The sequence below is a fragment of the Petaurus breviceps genome, unplaced genomic scaffold (assembly GCF_028583685.1).
Source record: "Petaurus breviceps papuanus isolate PSGF00001 unplaced genomic scaffold, PetGlider_PUasm1.0 90879, whole genome shotgun sequence".
NCBI lineage: Eukaryota > Metazoa > Chordata > Mammalia > Diprotodontia > Petauridae > Petaurus > Petaurus breviceps.
In genome coordinates this window covers 14,924,254-14,945,368 of record NW_027187368.1, presented here as the reverse complement: position 1 = coordinate 14,945,368, position 21,115 = coordinate 14,924,254, and the positions used below count along the sequence as shown (strand labels likewise).

At 42.2% G+C, this 21,115-nt stretch overlaps 1 protein-coding gene across 6 annotated transcripts in view; it reads right to left on the bottom strand.

Annotated features, from left to right (window-relative positions):
- Positions 1-21,115, bottom strand: part of DNMT3B (DNA methyltransferase 3 beta) — a 70,723-nt gene that overhangs the window by 28,023 nt on the left and 21,585 nt on the right. For 2 of the 6 annotated variants that reach the window (XM_069073930.1, XM_069073935.1), the window contains exons 1-8: positions 16,027-16,242; positions 11,311-11,446; positions 9,670-9,734; positions 7,916-8,002; positions 6,654-6,800; positions 5,086-5,283; positions 3,765-3,923; positions 1,396-1,503 (exon numbers count right to left, since the gene is read on the bottom strand). In XM_069073930.1, the coding sequence (XP_068930031.1) occupies positions 1,396-1,503; positions 3,765-3,923; positions 5,086-5,283; positions 6,654-6,800; positions 7,916-8,002; positions 9,670-9,734; positions 11,311-11,446; positions 16,027-16,032 (906 nt within the window). In that variant the 5' untranslated portion in view covers positions 16,033-16,242. Of the gene's footprint in view, positions 1-1,395; positions 1,504-3,764; positions 3,924-5,085; positions 5,284-6,653; positions 6,801-7,915; positions 8,003-9,669; positions 9,735-11,310; positions 11,447-16,026; positions 16,245-21,115 lie in introns of those variants that run through there. The other 4 variants (XM_069073931.1, XM_069073933.1, XM_069073934.1 and 1 more) reach the window with 4 other exon arrangements.

Genomic DNA, 21,115 nt, shown 5'->3' with positions numbered 1-21,115 from the left:
GTTCTCAGTCACTGGAAAGTCTGCAAGCAGATGCTCTGTGGATCTTTCCTACATTACACTTATGCTCCTTCTCACAATGGATACTGCCTTGAATCACAGCACTTGTTGCTAGGCCTCAACTTGGAATCAAGTTCTTACCCCACAATCTCATGTGAACACTGACTTCATTCATAGGAGCGTCCTACAAGGACAGCTGCTGGGGTGGTATGTGGGGAGCGAGGGGGATTGTTGGGCAAAGGGGAAAAGAAACATGTAAGGCTGAAGATTCCATAAGGAGGTGTGGCTGGTGAGCTTTGCTAACCAGCTGAAAAAATTTCAGTTGGGGGAGAGTGGTTAGTGACAGAAGAGAAGCCTAACACTAAGTTTTTTTTATCATATGCAGCAGTCAGAAATGAGGAATTTTGGGATGGGTTCAAGGTCCTCCTGGCCTGAGCAGAAGTTTAAAAAAAAAAGGCAGCCCCAACATCATCCTGAATAGAGTTAGATACAAGAAAAGTTGACCTTTGGCAAATCACATCACCAGCTATAGAGGGAGATCAAATCGCGTTTCCTTCCAGCTACACCCTTTTGTGTTCTAAGGTCCTTGGGGGTAGAAGAAGTGGTACAGTGGATTTAGAAAAAAGTATAGATAGCTTGAGAGACCCAAGTTTATCAGTTTAAAAAACATATTAGTAAATATTTTTTAAGTCCCTTAATGTCAGTGACAATTAGTTTACCAATCCATAAATGGGGACAAATAACACCAAAAGCCAAGGGTTACTATAAAACAAGTTCTTTCCTAAGGCCCTTTCCATCTGTGATCCAACATCCTTCCCAGTTCTAACACTCCATGAATGTACCCTAACAGGCAAGCAATCAGGGGAGTGACTCCTTGAGTTCCCTTGATGCCAGAAATTAAGTTCCTGTAACAGCATAAAAAAGTTAGAAGCAGACAGGATAAGGGGAGAACCTTGAGATTTCTTAGCCTAACACTATGTCCAGTGAAAAGAACAAATAACAACTTTGGAGTAATTTTGCTACAAGTCAGTTCGCCCTGCTGAGACTCCCTACAAAGTGAAGGTGGATTAAATAATCTCCCAGTTCTGAATCCTGTGATGATGACCTATAAATGCATGATTTCTCTAAGCCAGGCCTGCACAATCTCGTGGGCTGCCCAAAATCCTTTGGCATGTGGGCCGGGTTACATAGGCCTACTCTAAACTAATCTTCCCTAAATATCTTTTCTGTTCCTTTTACTTAGTATCAAGGAAAACTCATTACCTTCCACCTACCCCAAAACCTTCCCAGTTCGCAAACTCAATAACAATCTCTGAGGAGGTGAATTAGATTTCCCTAAGTGGGTTCAATCAAATGTCTCTGTGTATTCAACCATCGATGACACTCTCCCATAATTACCTCCAGGGCTTGGAATAAAGCCTTCCTGTAAGATACCAGCTTGTTAAATGTAGCTAAATTAAAGTGTTGGCTAAACAATGCAAGGCTCACTAACTTGTCTGAGGGGACCTGAAAAGAGAAAAAAAATGTTATATTATAGACACATGTATAGCATGCAGATCCAGTCAAAATCCTGGACTTCTCTTCAGCCCACTCAAAAAAAGTTGCTTCCATAAAAGAGAAGATATCTATAGACGAGGAGATAACCTCAAGTCCTCTTCCTTCATCTCTGACTTTGAACTAAGATTTCAGGTCCTCCTGAATCTGAATCTACTTAAGATCATTTAGAGATTATGTAAGAGGGCAACACACAGCTATTCAGTGAATGAAGGTTATGCCCCATACACTGGGCATCACTTCCAGCAACTCTCAAATAACTTCAACCCCTGTTCTCACCTTAAGCAGGGAGAAGGAGTTAGCAGCACCATAAGCATGTGAGCAGAGAGGAAGAGAAGGGAATAGTATGCTAACTCCAATTCTGGCTGGTTCCAGAGACTGGAACTGGTGGTTACTATCTGAAATGAGGAAATTTCAATCACCTCCATTTGGATGATCTCAACAATGGAATGACAGCAGGGCATATAGGAAGTTGAGTGATCAAAGACCTGAGCCTTCTTTAACATTAGCCAAGTACCTTAATTTGGGCAATCTCCATTGCTGAAATCTCTACTTATATCTAGTTTGTTCTAAATTATTCTTATACTATATCTTTCAGGGGGCAATACATATTTGGATCCAGGCCAGCATGGCTTATTAAAAACTTCCTTTTTAATTTATCTGAAAATATTCAATGAAAAATATTCTGGGGGAAATGGACTGATTACAAGGAGGAATTAATCCTGGAGGGGAAGTGGCTAGGAAAATTAAGTGACTATTTTATTAGATAAGAGTAAAATGTCAACCTAAAACCATATTTTCATATATTACACCCTTTTCCTCATTCCAGATTCCTTTAAATTTAAGCTTAAATTGTCTTGTGCTTGAGATTTTACCAAGATTATGAGGGGACATCTCTCTCTGAGCAAGTAATGCTCAGGTTTAGATGTTTTTAATGTTACCTTAAAAAATTTGTTTCTGACAGACTGGGTTCTTCAACATACCCCTATAAAGTCATATGGCCATATGTGTATAAGTATATATTTATTTAGATTTGGAGCTAGAGGATATTTTGGCCACCTTTTTTCACATTTTATGAATTAGAAATCTAGATCCCTTACCTCCTGAAATTTCTGTACTCCCATACTTCTCAAACACATATCTTTCTCTTTAGCAAGGGAAAAATAAGCAATTTCAATTTGAATTAGAAGAAAAGTTTTGGATTCCAGATTTGGTCCCAATTCTTTGACTCAAAGCTCCCTCTGGTGGCTCATATAACTACAAGCATGACTAATTTCTACTTTATTGCTCCTAGAGTCTTGATTAGAAATATTTTCAGGAAATTCCTCAGGGATTTTCTTTTAGCACACAATTCTCTTAGAATGTTGATATTTTTTCTATCTTCCCTGCATCTGTCCACTTCTGACAGACCTCTGATCCAGCCCCACTGCTACTTCTACAGCTGTCCCTGCCCCATGTGGCCTGGAGTCCAAGAGGCCATGAACCTAAGAACAAGGCCACTTATATTTGGAATTCTTACCCAGAGACCTTGCTGACTGGTGCCTGCAAATTCACATAGCTTGAAGACTATACGTTTCAGTGGGTGAAGTACTATGACCTCCTACTACGCCACAAAAGTACTGCCCCCATTACTATCTCTCCAAGGGAAAATAGTAATCAAACCCACAGTACTACTGTTTTAGGAAAGGGCTTTGTTAATTGTACACCCTATGGCTCCAACAATTATCCCTTATGATTTACCAGACCAAAAACCTATCAGGCCACTACTCTCCTTCATATCTTGTCTCCCAATGAAAGTTCCTTGAGGGCAGGAACTATCTCTCTTGAATTTTTATGCCCAGCAGTTGGCATGGACAAGAAATCAGGAATTAATAAATGCTTTTGCTATTCCACCATGAAAAAGGCCAAGGGGAGGGGGGAGAGGGATAAGGGAGGATAGCCCAATTTTATCCTCATGACATCTTTAAAAACCTTATCACAGTATCTTTGTCCACCCCACCATACAGGCTATTAGCTCAATGCACGTATCATGTTTTTAAAATTTTCAAAGCAATTTACATCATTTCATTTTGGACTTTACAACCCACTGGGTTTGTTTAGTCTCCTTGGAAAAAGGAGGCCTGGAGAGAAAATGGAATGCCCAAAGTAACTGAACCCTCACCCCCTCACAAGGGAGTCTCTCAGGCACTAACCTGCCAAGAGCAGGGACATACCTCAGAGTACTTGCCGTCACCAAACCACTGTACCCATCTCATGCCAGGGATGGCCTGGCGCTTTGTGTTAGATTTCCAGGAAACCACAATAGCAGGCCACCAGGAAAAACCTTTAATCTTTCCCCAGACAAGTTCACCAATGTGAAACTCTTTTCCATCCTGAAAATAAATTACACAAAATCAGAGGGATAGCAAGACAAAGGAAGTCAAAGTCAACCAGTGGCATCTATCTACTTGATTATCCCCATATCAGTTCCTCCTACTCCCACCAGCCTGTAAGATGCTCAAGGTCATAGTTTCAAAGTCTTCTAATTCACATGACCAAAACACTGAGTGCAACAGAAACCAGATTAAAATTAATGGGGATGTTTTTAACAAAGGAAGCAAAAATACATTATATGTTAATTTGTGGTTTTCCAATTGAATATGCCTCCCACAGGAATCGTTCGTTTCTATTGGTGTTTGACACCCCTGCCCTGGTTCACCCTCTCATTTTTTATAAGTTGTAAGGTAATAGAGTACCGGCCCTGGAGTCAGGACCTGAGTTCAAATCCGGCCTCAGACACTTAACACAAAAACTAGCGTTGTGACCTTGAGCAAGTCACTTAACCCCAAACTGCCCTCCAAAAAGCAAAAACAAAAACAAAAACAAAAAAAGAAGTAGTAAGGTTAAGAGATTTGCCTCAGGTCACAGAGTATTAACTGAGTTAGGAGAAGAAGCTTGGATCTGAGATACATTTGTTTCCATTATACCCGGCAGTTTACCCTGAGCAAGAAGAGACAGCTTCTTTCCAGAAGAAGAGCAACCTAGGACTTTAAAAATGATTAGTAGCAACTCTATGGATAATCCCTCCTGGATCCTGATTTTCCTCCCCACAGCCCCGCCCCATCCTATGTATGGTGTCTCAAGCACTCCCTCTTACATCTGTGTCTTTTTCCAACTATCATCACATACCTAGAATTCATTCTCTCCTTTCTACCTCCTCCAAATCCTTAGCTTGGCTCATAATTCAGCTCAAGCAACACGCCTCCTCCATGGGGCTTTCCCTGGCTGTGGCTGTCGGCTTCCCAAGGTTACTTTGTAACCATTTTGTATCTATGTTGCACAGAATTATGTATGGGCTGCCTCCTGCATAGAAGGCCATTTCCTTGAGTTCAGTACACTTTGATTTTTGTATTTCCAGGGGTCAAGACAGTGCCTAGCATATGACAGGGTGTTTCACTAGAGGTTAAATGGAAGGGTTGCACTTGGTGACTGATGGTCTATTTCACCTCTAACAGTGTGACATTGAGATGGCCATTTCATGTCAAGTTTTCACACCTGGTATTCCATCTGATCATGGTTCTCTGAAAGCACACTTTGGGAACCTAGAGAATGACGGCGTCTCTCTCGAGCACTACGCCTGGTGGTTGTGCTGCTCCCAAGATCATCGGTGAGATCAATGGTGATGTAAGAAGAGTTCAGGGAAGACTGGATACCAGCAGGCAAGGTGCCAGTGGATTGTCGACGCCTATTGTTCTAGAATGAGATGAATCAAAACGGAGACTGAAGGGATCCAGTTTGACAAGAACATTGTCATCAAAAAGTGATCAAAGGGGACAACACTGTCAAGATCAAAGCCAGGATGAAAATGGTGGATCTAAAAACAAAGTTAAGGAAGTGGGAAAAGATTCCAAAGAACAGATTAGTTAAAATATACATACACATAAATAAACTCATAAGTACCAACTTACTGGTATTTGGGCCAATTGTAATTAGAAGGATAAGGACCAAACTTGTGAATTCATTAATAGAGGACTCCCACATAAGTAAACTCCTAATTCAGTCCTAACTGCAAGACTTGAAACCAAATCTTCTTGGCTCTAAGACCACTTTTCTAACAAATAAACCATGGGTAGAGGTGAGGAAAAGAGGTGGGGGAAAACCCTTGAACTGACTGAAGTTCAGATGACAGGTTGAGAAAAAGAATGGGGAGCCAAGATGGCAGTGTAGAAGCAGGAAAACTGTCCGAGTTCCCCCCATAATCACCTCAAATACCTATAAAATATAACTCTAAACAAATTTTAGAGCTGCAGAACCCATAAAGTAACAGAGAAAAACAAATCTCCCACGGAAGGCAGCCCAGCAGGTGGACAGGAAGGATCTATTGCAGCACTGGGAGCCCAGGGTTTTAGCCCCAGGGCGGCCCAAACAGCAGGGGCTGGAGGTCGACTAGAGCAAGAGTAGACCTCACCTTGGAAGAGTGGAGAAAAAGAATGAAGGAAGCTGAGTGTATGTAAAAGCCCTGAACCTTGAACAAGACCAATGAAAATTCTTCAAGTGCACTGAGGAGAGGAGACTCTAGCCCCAAAGGGCAATGGCCAGATGAAAGGGCACAAAATTTTTGTGGGAGATACTCAGATAGACAAATAGATCTGGCCACTTTTCAAGGTTATTTTGTATAGTCTCAAACCTTAAGATCTTTCTGGCCTAGAACTGAGTAGGTCCACTCCTGAAGACCACCAAAGGTAACAGGATTAACTCACCACCCACAGTATTCCACCCATAAATCAGGTAAAACACATCCACTGCCAAGAAGAGGTAGAAGACAGAAGAAAAGTCAAAGGAGAAGGAAGAAGAGAAAGTGATCATTCTCCAAAGGCAATGACCAGATAGGATGCCCTGTAGCCCAAAAGAACCAGAAGAAGAGATACATGCGCTTGCTCATTTCCACTGTTGAACCCACATGCCTCCCAGGAGAATGAGAAAGGTACCAAATGGCAATAGCAAGAGAGGAATCTTCAAACAGAGGAAGACAGGCCCAGATCTTCCTCCCCAACCTCCAGTTCAGAACTCAAATGGAAGGGGAGAGGGTTAGGCCAGGGAACTGTGCCTTTGGCAGAACCAACCCTGGTTACGGGGGTTTCTTTGAAGTCAGAACTGATCTCTTCAGTTTCTTTCCTGTTGAGCTTGCTGTGCTCAGTCCGTGAGGCCAGGCGTGGGGGGGGTCTACGTCTTCCCCACTCAGTGGGACTATCCTCATTTCGGGACTGGACCTGGAACCAAGAGAGGACATGTACAAGGGTCTTGATAAAGGACCTGGCTGGACTAAGGGTTAAGAAGCAGGGACAACAGAATTCTATCATTAAATCTTAGATCAACAGCAAGAGCCCAAGGTGCTTGGAGTCATCACTTTTCCTACTGGGAGACTAAGTACCACAAAGGGAAGTAAGCAGATGTTCACTAAGAAGGTTTTTGGAAACATTCCCCTACTCTCTGACAAACATAATTTGTCACTTCCACAGAATATTCCCTCTTCACCAACAACTACCCTCCCCCACATAAAATGTTCTATTTCCCAAAAGAGATCAAATTCCCCAATTTTAAACAGCCAACTGACTCAATGGTTGATTATCAAGAGATGTGATCAATGTCCAAAATAGCTGATTATCCACTTAATACCTACAGCCCAAGGATTTTTTGTGGGGTTTGAGGGGAGTCCAACTGTGGGAGTAGTTACAGGAGGCAACAATAATTTTGCAAGCTAGTTGGACTCACAACCTTAGGAATACCAGTGGTCTTACAAGTCTACAAGAAGATTCAAAAAGTGAACCTTTTTGCAAAGAAAAAAAAAAAAAAATCAAGGCTTTCAAGAACCTGAGGTCACATTCAAAAAAAGTCTTTTAAAAAGAAGAGTTCGATATAATTTCATTATTTTTTCACATTTTAGGTAAAATGAAGCTAAACTAGTTTCAATTAGAGCTAAGTACCAAATAAAACACTTGTGTAGGAACTGGTCTTGGGAATCAAGAAAACTGGGTTCATACACTGGGATCAGACTCCAAGCAAGTCGCTTCATCAAGTCTACAGATTCTCATCTATACAATGTACAGATATACATCAATGTAAATGCTATTTGCACTTTCTACTTTACTCTTTTTTGTAAAAGCGCTATAAGGTTGTTATTACTTAGAACAATAAAAATTAATGCCAAGTACTCATAGATTTCGAACTTGTAAGTCAATTTCTTGATTATCATTTTTCAGCTCAGATACACTGGTCTAAGTGTCCATGTGTGACATGTCTATAGAAAGTGTTCCAATTATTTATTGATCAACTCAATCAACTTCTTTGCATCACAGCTCTCTGTTCAGGTTCAAGGGTGACTTACGTTTGAACTTTCGGGTTGAATCTTGGTTTCTCTGTACAGCTTTGGCATCACGGGGATTTCTGATACTTCAGAGTCATCAGTCAAGTCCTTTTACAGAGAGCAAATTTGCAAGTTTTCATTTTTTAAAGAAATGGGACCCCCAAAAAAGCCCTTCTTTCCCCACTAACACTCCCAATGAAGTTTGATTTAAAGTGACATAATATTAAGAATTAAACTAATTTTCCTTAGTAGTCTATACCCAAATCTAGACACTATGAGAATAGACATAATCAGGATAGGGAAGTAGACAGAAAGGTCAGCAAATCTAAGCAGACCCCAGTGTGACACTAGGAAAGATAAATACAATGAAAATTATGTTGGACTTGGGAGTCAGTAAGACCTGAGGGTCAAATGGGCACTTACTAACTGTGTAATCAGAGGCAAGCCACATATCTTCTAAGTCTCAATTCCCTCATCTATAAAATAGGGATAGTAATACCTATCTCACCACATTATTATTTTTTTAAAGCAATTGGGATTAAGTAACTTGCTCAAGGTTACACAGCCAGTTATTTTTTGTGTGGGTGCCAAGTATCTGAGGCCAGAACTGATCCCGGGTGTCCTGACACCGGGGCGGGTGCTCTTACTCACTGCACCACCTGGCCACCCCTCTCACCACATTATTTGTGAGGAGGTTCAGATGAGAAAATACTTGTAAGTCGAGTGCTTTAAAGTTACTAAAGCACCATTTAAAAATGTTAATTGTTAAATATAGAACACTGATTCAACCAACCATTAGGCCAATTTACAAACAAGACTTCCATATAACAAACCTTTATCTATGAAGATTTGGAGGGTACAATTCCCACCCCCCCAAAAAAAAATCAATGTGTATTCTAATACTCATACAATCATCCCATCCTTAGTGTCAGAGCAAAGAGGTGAATAAACCCAGGTTATCCTGCACTACTGAAATCCAGTGCTCTGTCTACTCTCTTCTTCTCTCAGGGCCTCAGGGTCAGAATCATGAGAGATGGAAAGAGCTCTCATAGGTACCTCCTCTGCATCATGCCTGGAACAGAAATTCCCTACCCCCTACAATATCCCTGTTAAGAGTTATCCAGTCTGGGGCTACAAACCTCCAGCGATGGGAACAGCATCAGTATTTCCTAAGATAGCCCATATCTGCTTGGACAGCTCTCACTGTTAGGAAGCCTCAATCTGCCTCTCTTACTTTTGAGGTCAAGCAAAAGAAGTCTCATCTCTCCTATACTGGACAAGCCCTTTCCAACATCTAAAATCACGATTTCCAACACTCTTACCAATCTAGACACTCCTTTAAAGGGGGTGGGGATGATATAGGCCATACAGGGGAAGGGAATGGAGGGAGGGTTGAATTTTGGTGATGGGGCTGGGAAGGCAATGAGGAGTCCTTGGGCAAGGAGGATCTTTGCTTGAAAAACCATTCCATTGTCCTCGTTCGTGAGGGCCAGAGAATAATGGTGATACCATTCTGGAAGGGTGTGAGCAAAGGGCAGAAAAGGCAGAAGGGAAGAAGAATTCCAGCCATCTCTCACAACCTTCCTGGCTCCAGGAGTATAACTGGAAATCCAATGAGATTTCCATTGGGGAGAGAAGCTTCACCTTGGAAGTTAAAAGCCAACAAGGTCTCCTACCTCATCATCAAGAAAGCACCTGCATACTGATCCAGGCCCCTGAGCCCCTCAGGAAACAGGCAAAGGGATAATGGGGTAAAGGACTCATTAGATGGGTACCTCATCGAAGGTGATCATATGAGAGAGTTCCCTTTTCGACAATCCCCGTCGGCTTACCCTACGACCTGTGGAAGTAATAAGATGGTCACCTTGGCAAGGATAGCTATGGCATATAAATTTTGGGGGCAGACTCAGATTTCCCTTTTCTTTTCTCAAAAGGTCCCCATTCCACCCCTAGGCTCTGTGCCCCTTAGTTATGCCCTACGATAAAAGACAAGGTCAATGGGATTGGTTCTGCCCCTCACTTCACCTCCTCTGTTGCCTCATTTGCAAAAATGGGAATAATAAAGCTGGTAGGGAGGTAGATATTGGCTCTATAAACAAACAAAAATGAACAATTACAGCTGTTCACAATGAAATAAAGGATACCCCTCTGAAGAAAGCTGTAATATAAGCATGAAGACAATATGGCATAATAGAAATAATACTTGTCTTTAATATGACAAATCAAGGTCCTAATCCAAACCTGCCATTCGCTAACTCTGTATGTGCATGTATATGAATTCAAGAAAGCTGTTCACCTCGGTGGGCCTTCACCTGCTTTCTCTGTAATTCCAGTTTTATGTTTTTTAAAATTTTTACTAAATTAAATTTTACTTGATTATATTCAAGGGGCTTAGCTTTTAAAAGGTCCAGTCCCCTCATATTATAGATATGGAAACTGAGGCAATAGGAGGTCAGTATAAGGGACTTGCCCAACATCAAAGAGGCAGTTAAGCTGTAGATTTGAACCCACATCCTCTGAATCCAAATGGTTTTTTTTTCTTCTATTAATACTTCCGTAGTCTGTTCTATTCTTCATAATACCACATAGCAAGATATGTCAATTGACAAATCAACTGAATTCCTACACTAAAGGATTCTAAATGATGCTGCTTGCCAGTCCCTAATAATAGACCCCAAACCCTTAGCCTAGTCCACAGGTTTCTAGGGGAGGTGTACACAATGTTCTCCTTCCCTCCTCACCCTCTCCCCATGATAGAAGCCTCAACACTAGTGACTAACTTGCTAAAACGCCCTACTTCCTTTGATGAAGAGTTGAGCTTTCACAGCTCATCCTTTACGGATGATGCCTATGACAAGAAACAATCCAGAGGAAGTCCAAACGGAGCAAAGAAAGATTCCTCTCTCATCCAAAATTTCTATTCACAGTCTGAGATTTCAATCACTTTTTTTGCCGGTCTATTAACATATCCTGAATTTTTCATAGACAGTGGTCAACATTTTAAAGGCTTGGTAGATGCCTAATAATAATACTGCCCCAACAAGCACCAGGGAATATGGCATTCTGTAAATTCCCCAATCCTAAAGTAGCCCTTGCAGAATCCTCTTACAAATTTTTCTTTTTTTTTTTTTTAAGCAATTGGGGTTAAGTAACTTGCTCAAGGTTACACGGCCAGTAATTTCTGGGTGTGGTGCTAAGTATCTGAGCCCGGATTTGATCCCCAGGTCATCCCGACACGGGAGCTGGTGCTCTTGCTTGCTGAGCCACCTGGCCGCCCCTTCCTCTTACCAATTAAACATGGCTGGATAGCATAAGAAATCATCTGGAGATTCTTCACCATGAGAACCTCAAGGGCAAGTTTAGACCACTCCCCTTCCAAATTTCTCAAATATCATGAGAACAAAAAAGAAAATTACTTTTGCTTTCCAGGCTCTCCACTGCTTCCAGGACTGGAGGAGAGAGAGTGTCATCATCGCTGCCATTGACCAAACTAAATTCTTCTTTGTTGGCCTCCTCGCCATTATATCTTCGAGCTTCTCCCTTCATTGTGCCCTATAGGGAATGGCAGGGAATGGGGTAGAAAAGAGGAACACATAGTAGACAAGGTTGTAAGGCTAGGATAAAAGAACCCAACAAATAAAAGAACCCACCACTACACTCCTGAAAGCATCTGATGGAGAGATTAGGATAATTCAGTGGTCAGAAAGGAAACCCTGCCCTCCATGCATCATTGGTACTTGATCCATAAGGTGTCTTCACTATCCAGCAGAGAGGCCCCATACCCAGCTCCATTGAACAGTCAAATCCCAGCCACCAAGAATACCCAGGAGACATTGAGACTATGTAGGGAAACCAGGAATCAGTGTCTTGTGGGGGTAAGGAAGAGAAGGAAAGTGACAGGCCCTGTTTCCAGCAGCTAGTGCCCCTCCCTCTGTGAATATGGTCCAGGTTCTGACCTCCCTCTCTCAACCATAAGAAAGATCCAATCCTATTCTACAAATTTCCTCTCCTCCTCTAATCTCAGTCCTGACCCTAAGCTCTGTCTCCTTTAATTTAAAGTACCTAAGTCATTTTTTCTGTTAGTTTCAAGCCCTTCCTTTCAACTTCAATGAATTAATTTTCTTTCCTGACCCTTTGTTTCTTCTCTCCTCACCCCCTCATTCTCCAGGTCCTCTTTCTCTCCTCTCCATGGAAGAAGTCTTGCCTTAGACAAATCTTTGGGACCCAATTGGCTAAGATTTTTGTCTATCACTTTCCCTCTCCTTCCTCACCAGTCTTCCCCATCTGGGGCTCTAAGAATTCAATTCCAAGAAGGAAGAGCAAGTCACCAACAGGCAAGTGGTCAGGGGAAGAAGAATTTAAAGTGGGAAGGAAAGCTAAGAAGAAGCCTTAAGACTATCTACCATTCCTTCAGTAAATCTTAAGGACTTCTACTTTCCTCTGCCCCCAAAGACCCCAAGAGAAGAGACAACAGTAGTTCCCTCTTTTCCGGGCTCAGTCATATTAAAATGTACCTTCAGCTCTAGCCACTACGGTAATAGCCTCTTCAATTATCTTTCAGTCTCCAGGGCACTATTCAACAACCTTCAGTGGCTCCCAGAAGTGGAAGAGGGGGAAAAAAAACAAACTTCTTATGGTATTCAAGGCCCTTCCCAGTCCTGCTACCAGCCCAATCTTCTCTCCATCCTGCCTTTCTTTTGCTGTGTAGTTGTTTCTTTCCCCATAACTCCTATGCCTGGATGAGCTGTGGGCACAAGCCCATCCACAACTACTATTTTTCTGTTTTAAGTACTTTCTCTTTCTTAGGGCCACAACTCAAATACTATGAACGGTACTTCAGGAAACCTTTATGGACACTCCTCAACCCAAAGCAGAAAGTGATGTCTCAAGTTAAAAAAAACCCAACTTCCCTTCCCACTTTCAGAGGTGGGGGAACCACAGACAGGGCATACTACATACACTGAGACTTCCATTGTTACAAGAGAGGAATATACCTAGAGATTAAGGTGATAAAGCCATTTGAATATAATCTCTCCTCAAATGTCTTTGCCTGCTCTCCTCCTTTGTCTTTCTCTAATGTTTCCTTCCACAGGTTAGGTGACTAATGTCTTCCCTTTTCCAGCAATTAGGGTATAGAGCCTGAGAAAAGGTTTTCTCTCATATCCATATTAGCAGTACAGGGACCATTACATAGGAGCTTAATGAATGTATGAATACAATAAATAGAGAGCAGTTAAGAGGCAATTCTCCAGTGAAACTTGAACCTCATCACCATCCTTTCACCCTTTCCAAGAAAAGGTCAAACCCCAGAAAACCCTTTCAATAGCATGATGTAATTATCAGCATTCTCTCTCTGCTCCTGACTTCCCTGTAATACTTCATGTTTTACCCAGAATTTTACCCAAAAGGACCCTATTGCACAGACTTCAAACTTTCAAATATTCTTATCCCCATCTGAAAAAAACTAAAGGTAGGTTTTGCCCAATGCCCAGCCGTCCAGACCCCCAGACAGGGTGCTCCTTCTACCTGGCCTAATTCTCTATCTCATTCACTGGCCACTTCTCAGCAGCTTCTTTCTTACAGAAATCACTTGTTTCTTTGTTGCTATCTAGGCTTACCTAAAGGGAAACTCTTCTTAATCTATCTCTGGGCCTCCACCCACGGTCCTATTCCCCACCAACTTTAAAAGCCCAGGAAGCTAGACTAGGAATATTCAAAGTCCCAATCTCCTAACACTAGCTTCCATTCAATTTGGTAACTGTATCCAGTTAGTTACTACAAGGATTACCGATTACTTCACCTCTGTGGGCCTCAGTTTCCTCATTTGCAAAATAAGTCGGTGAGACCCGATCTGCAGTTCCCTTCTAGGTCATAGAAGGGTCAACCCCCTTCCCAAGGGGTTGGTATCACCCTCTAGAGTTAAGGGGCTGCCACACCCTTCCCTGGGCTTGTCCCCCAGCCACTGCTCTGACAGTGTGCTTTGGGCAGAGGGAATTTCTGTCCACCAGTGAACTCTCTCCTGCCTGCCTGGGGAAGTCAGCCTAAGCCAAGCCAACCAACCTTATCCAGGGTCTTCTACCCCCAGCAACAGAAAATCCAGCTTCAGTCAGGAAGTAATCTTCCTTCCTTACCTTAAGGGTAGAAGGTAGAGGGGATGGGGGTTGGGGAGAGGGAAAAGGATCAAGTTGCATTAGTGATCAAGTTCACAAGGGGGCGCTATGTAGCACAAGCAGGAGGAGTGCCATAGCGCCCCCTGTAGGAAATTCACAAGGTGGATGCTTCTGTTCTCTCACTTCTCCCCAAGCCTCCTTTTTGATTCTTGCCTAGGATTCAAGAATACAGAGTTCACATAGTTCTTGCTTTACATAAGTGGACCTTTCAGTAGAGATTTTTACATAATGCAAATTTGCCCCTACCATACACAAGTAATATCTTAGGGTTAGGGAAATAACGCACAAGTAGTTATCACCTTGCTGATTCCTTTCAATGCTCTGGGTTTTGCAAGTGGTACACAAGCTTAATTTGCAAGTCCTAGATGCACTCCCTCCAAGCAGAAGAGCTAACTATTTTTTCAGAGCTTTATGCCCTGGTATAAGTTTTTTCCTGTAAGGAGATGCAGGTCCAAACTGGTATTCTTTGATAAAATTGGTCAGTTTCGGCCATATTAAAGATCTTCTCCTTCAAGTCGGGCCTTCTATTTTTTTTTTTTTAAGCAATCAGGGTTAAGTAACTTGCTCAAGGTTACATGGCCAGGTGTTTCTGGGTGGATAATAAGTGTCTGAGCCCGGATTCAATCCACATGTCATCTCAACACTGGAGTCGGTGCTCTTACTAGCTGTCCTACCTGGCCACCCCTTTCTATTATTTTTTGCAGGAATTCTAGGAACTTCTTTACTGCTTCAATATCTGCACCAGCAGCGTCTCCTGACACTCCTACATTATGAAATCCTACACGATTTTGAAATTGAGCTAACAGTTGCTTTGTTGTAAATACCTGTGTTTCTTCATGGCACTTTACCTTTAAATCTTCAAAGAGGCTTCAAAAGCCTTCAATTGTCAAAAAGCTTAAGGAATATTCTTCTGACTCTGGTCTTCTGTCCACATAATTAAGAGTTCCTCCACCTCTAGAACAGCATCTTCTCTTTGTTTCAATAGACAAGTCAACTTCATGCAAGCACTGCCTTCTGCTTACTCCTTAATCAAGGCAGCATCCTTCACTAAGCTCATATGCTATCAATGACCATTTTTGTTCTCCTTCATATTTTCTAATTATTTTCATATTCATTTTCAAGTCTATTGGCTTATGCTTATAAGATTGGTTCACTTTTCCCCTGAAGAGCACGCTTGCAGCCAGCCATGGTGGAAATAAAAGGACCACTATTGAACACCAAGGGGAGGCGCAGCATCACTTACTGTCTGCACACACAGGGAAACTGACATAGAGATGCTTCTCAACTTCTCACAGCCCACATAGTACAGTGTCTGCTTTGCATGATTTTCCTAATTTTTTGAGGGAATGCAATTCTTTATATGTAAGTCCATATAGGTGATAAGCCACATTTACATAGGTATCATTTCCACCAAGACAAATGAGATGATTCACCCCTAGATCAAGTAAAACACCTTAAAAGTCAGCTGTCAGAGCTGGCAAGGATCAAATGAGCAGAATTTGAACCTGGATCTTCACCTAAAGTCCTAAGTATTCTTTATTCCTTCTATCACCATGCTTCTCCACTTCATAGCCCAAGGTTACACAACTAGAATATATCTGCAGGACTGCATGGACAGGTTTACTTTTATTTCACCACCACCACCCCAACCCCCAAGCCAAGCATTTGCTAAGCAGTGAACTCCTCTCTGCTACCTAGAGAGCCTCCCTCTTCTGTGCATATTTATCCAAACAAGCCATTTACACAGGGAAACCCAGCTGACCAACACAGCCTCTCCAAGGTGGTCCTGAATTAAAAGACTGAGAAAAGCCTAGTCAGAGAAGAGTAAAATTTACAGCAAGAAGGAACATCATCTTTATAGATGCTGAAAATAGAACCCTGAAGAAATAGGACTTGCCTAAGGTCACCACACAAAAATAGAGAGTGATGGCAGTAGGATTCCAACCCAGCTCCCATGCTCACCAGCATGCCTCAGTTCCTTGGGTATCGCAGAGCTGCCTGACCTTCTGGGCTGGAAGCAGTCACATTTATTTCATGCCAGGTTCCCTCCTGCCCGGTCCCTGTGCTATCTAACCAGCTAACCCAGCTCATCCCAAGCCCTGGGCAGCAGCAACTCCTGGCTCCAGGGCTGCGGCTTTCATTCTCAGCTTTAATTCTCTGTCCACAACAGGAAGGAAGCATGGCCACTTTGCCTTTTCCTCCTGTGAGGGGCGGGGGAAGGAGAGGAGGGAGGGAAGGGGGGGAAAGTGAGTAGTAGTAGCTGGCCCCAGCTTAATACAGGCACTGAAGCTCCAAATCCCCCCTATCCCTCCTGGCAGGCCTCATCCTCTTGCCATACACTCAGGAAGAAACAGGAGGCTCTGATCTCCAACCCTAGCTATCTTTTCTAGAATACATGTCTTTCTTTGGGTTACATATCAGAAGGCCTGATCCCTGATGTACTTTTAAAGGTGACTGAAATTGGGTCTCAATCCAACCACAGACATACCCCTCTACCATGAAGCGATCAGAATTAGAGCCTCCATTTTCTAATTCCTGACACCAGGGGCCCAGGTTGTCCCAGCTCCTCCTGAAGCCTGACAATGATTAACCACCACCCTGTAATAAATAACATCTTACATTCTTCTGCAACTAACCTCAGGCCTCAAAGCTTCATCTGCATTTCCTTACCCAAAAAGTCTGGCCACACAGGTAACACAGGCAAGCAGAAGTAACACCAGAATCCAGGTCTCCTGACTCCAAAATCCATTGCTCTTTTGTTCCTACCTGCCTGTCTCAGGGTAGACAGAGGATAGAGCCTGTACCACCAGCAATCTGCCCCTCAAAAGTTAGATGTCTATGTGTTTCCAACAGCAGAAAGGGGAAGGGAGGAAGGGTGGGGAGAAGGAATAAGTGTTTATTAACTGCCTACTATGTGCAAGGCACTGTGCTAAGGAAGCACTTTTCAAATAACTCATTCGAAAGGTTAAGGGATTTCTGAAAGCAATTGGTCAAACTGCTTTAAGGACAGAGAATCAGGAGGTAGAACTGGCTAGCTGACCATGGTTAACTTAATTCATAACAGGGATATCACCTGCTTTACTTTCCTTACAACATTCTAAAACTATAACATAAGAAAACTATCCTTTTCACAGACCCTTTACAAAAATAAAAACAAAATGCAAAGAAATGTACTAATCACTACATAAAAGCAGTTTCCTTATCTTGTGGGATTCCTTGTCTGTTTCCTAGTCTTGGTTTCCTTATCTGTGGGATAGGCAAAAGAGGGTAGAGACTTAGCCAAGGTCACTCAAGTGGCCAGGTCTCCCAAGCCCAATTCTTTCCACTAAGCCATACTATGATACTTTATAATTTAAGTTGGAAAGTGACTTCAGGAGAGGATTCAAACCACTACCATGGGTTGGCCTTTGTAGACAACAAGCTGACACTGTAGAAGGGAAGAATCCTGGTTCAGATACAGCCTGGACTAGATGGCTTGAAATCCCTTTACAACCATGAGATTTTCTTCTTCTACCATGATCTAGAATAGTAATAACAAGCAGCTAGGTGGGACCTAGCTGGCCAGGCCTGGAATCAAGAAGACCGAAGTTCAAATCTGGTCTCAGATACTATCTGTGTAACCTTAAAGGCACTCAACCTGTCTGCCTCAGTTTCCTCAACTTTAAAATGGGAATAATGATAGTGCTTACCTTGCAGGGTTGTTGAGGATAAAATAAGATCTTTATAAAGTACTTAACACAGCACCCGGCACATTAGCAGACATATCAATGCTAGTTATTATTATTACTATTATTATTGTTACATGTAGGGCTTACTCTTGGAAAAGGACTCTGAATGTCTCCTCACTCTTTAGTCATGCTTCCCTACCCCATCCCTCCAAGATGATACACTAGGAATGGTAATGGAATGGCCTAGGGAAAGCCAAGCTAACATTTAGTTTGAAGAGTTTGCAGGGGAGAGACAGGTTAGGACAGGCCAGCACAACATATGGCCCACCAGCCCAATGACTTTCAGGTGGCCTGTGAAAAATGTAGGGTTGCCACAGTTCACTCTCTATTTGTCACATGACCCACGGCAACCAACCAATGTCAGTCTGTCTCTAGTCTAACCTATCTGTGGCCCAAAGAAGTTTAGCCTATTTTAATTTTGGCCCCTACCTAATGCCAAGTTGTGCAGGTCTAGGTTAGGGGATAATAGGTGTGGTGTATGATTTTAAGAATAAGGTAGTCTCTGTAAAAGCAAATATAAACAGTTCTCAAAGTCCTTGACTAACTGCTCCTACCCCTCCCAAGTCTAACCAATTGATAATCAAAATAAAGAGACAGGGGCGGCCAGGTGGCTCAGTGAGTAGTTACTTAACCCCAATTGCTTAGGGGCAGCCAGGTGGCTCAGCAAGTAAGAGCACCAGCTCCAGTGTCGGGATGACCTGGAGATCAAATGTGGGCTCAGATACTTAGCACCACACCCAGAAATAATAACTGGCCGTGTAACCTTGAGCAAGTTACTTAACCCCGATAGCTTAAAAAAAAATAAATAAAGAGACAGCAGACACCCAAGGCCTTTCCCTTCAATGGTTAAGACCTGAGACTCAGAAACTTAGATCTATTTCCATGTCTGAAATATCTCAATAGACTAGTGCTAAATCCATCCTTAACCTTCCCATGCACAGGGATGAAGACCCTATTCAACCCAACTATGATATAAATTTTAGTAAATGAATGTGATTTATAATAATTAGGCCTCATAGTCTGAAGTAAATCTAGTGAATTAGGTCCATTCAGTTCCCAAGTTTTTTATAGGTGTCTCCAATCTAAGGCATATTTGTGGTCATTTCTAGGACCAGTCCAAGAAACCTTCTTGGGAGTCGACTTAAGTTCATGCTGAATTTGGAGCCAGAGTGACATGATCCTAAGTGAGTGAGTCTCAGTTTCTCATTTATAAAATTTATAAAAGGCAACACCTTTTAAGCAAAGTTCCCTGGTCACCATGAACTCAAAAGGCCCTTGAAACAGTTCAAGAACTAACTAGGCCTTGAGATTGTTTCTTCACGTTTAATATGGAAGGAATACTAATTCCATTACTTACCACATGGGCACTGGGAGAGGAGAGGCTTTTATCAAAGCTGGCTACCTTGCATAAGTCCCTTCAAAGGTTCCCCAAAGTATATAGGATCAGATCTAAACTCCTTAAGCCAATATTCAAAGTTCCCCCCCCCAAAAAAAAACAGGTTTCCAACTTTATCTGATACTGTTCCCCAAAAAATCCAGTAGTTGGATTGGTCTTCATACTAAACTCATCAATTCTCTTTTCAGGGAAGGTCCTGACCTGCCTTAATCCAGCATATTCCTACAGCCAAATCATACTCCATCTTTTAAGGGATAGCTTCAGTGTCTAAGAAATGAGTGATCTTCTCTGAACCCACAGCCTTGACTCAGTCTATAACCCTCACTGGGTCCTCTTCGCACATGATACAGCCTTGCTTGTCCCAAGCACAATATAGCTTTAAAATTCAGGGCAGGCCAGATTGTTTAATACATAAATATTACTTCCTGGGAGAGTTATTTAACCTCTAACACTGTTTCCTCATTTATAAAATGGGGACAAATAATCTTGTCCTCAGGTTCACAGGACTGTTTTAATGATGGAATGATGAACAGTAATTGTATAGACAATTTTGAAATCCTTCAGAATTCTGATTAATTCAATGTCCAACCGCAAATTCCAGAACTGAAAATGAGGCGTGCTTTCTACCCACCAGAGAGTGATGCACTCAAGCATAGAATAAGTCATATTTTTGGAAATAAACAATGTGAGAGATTTATTTTGCTCGACTATGCATCTATTAGAAGGGTTTGTTTTTCCCCATGAGAGAAGGGGTGGGGTGGAGTGACATGAAGTGAGAAAATGCTTGTTAATTGAAAACATAAAAAATTAGAACTAGAGAAAAAGATGAAATAACATAAAGCACTCTGTAAACCTTATATAACTGACATTTAAGGGCATACTTCTTCAAGTGCACTGTCATTCTCCCAATTACTCCTGCTTTGACCTAACTTCTCTTAGTAATCTTGACCCTAAGTTAACTGTAGATTATCCTTCACTCTTGTGGTTTCTCATGTCTTCCTAATAGTTGACTCTGGCTGCCTATATCACCTGTTTTGTCAGTTCCCAACTTCTGAGCTTTCTAGGTAGCAAGTACTATGGACTATGACCACCACGTGTTATCTTTTCTCAACTGGGCTCACATGGATAAGAGAATGGATTTGTTCCACTTAGGTCCAGGGAAGACAGAACTAATAGGTAGAAGTGACAAAAAGAAAATCTTAGGTTTACTCTAATGACAACATTCCTAATTATTAAAATTATCCCAAAGTGGAAAGAACAGGCCGCCTTCCTAAGTATAGGATTTCTCCTTCACTGAAAGTCCTCATTGAAACAGGATGGTTGGAAACTAGTCTGGTCTGTTAACAAAGTGACTCTTGGTCCAACAGAGCTATTTCATAGCCTTCTACATGGCTCAGGGTCCCAACTCAGAGTGGAGATTCTGTTACTCTGTGAATCTTCCAAGGTCCCAGGTGAATGTGGCTGGGAAAGATTGTGGCTGGAATAGCATCCAAGTCTCCTAACCCACAATCCAAAGCTCTTTCTCAACCTGCTGCCCAGAGGCAGCCCACTTTATCTCTTCAGAAGGAAGCAGCCAAGAGGAAAGGGAAAGAAAGGCTTTGTTCTTTGCTCCCAGAGAAGGAGGCGTCCAGAATTCTTGCTACTGGCCCTAGGGGTTATTAAGGATGTCCTTGCTAGGAATCCAGGAGAGGGAGGGAAGTACCTACTTCTACCAAGCAGTGGTGTTTTGACTGTTAAAGCCCTGTCTGTCTGTCTCTCTCTCTCTCACTGTAAGATTTATAACATTTTATAGTTTCATGATTACAATAATTCTATCAGGTCAAGTACTAAGAGTCAATGTCTGCATTTTGTAAATGAAGAAACTTCAGGAAGTAATAGCAAAGAACCAAGAGTATGCTGACTCTTCCTGCAGGCCAAAGGCAGCATC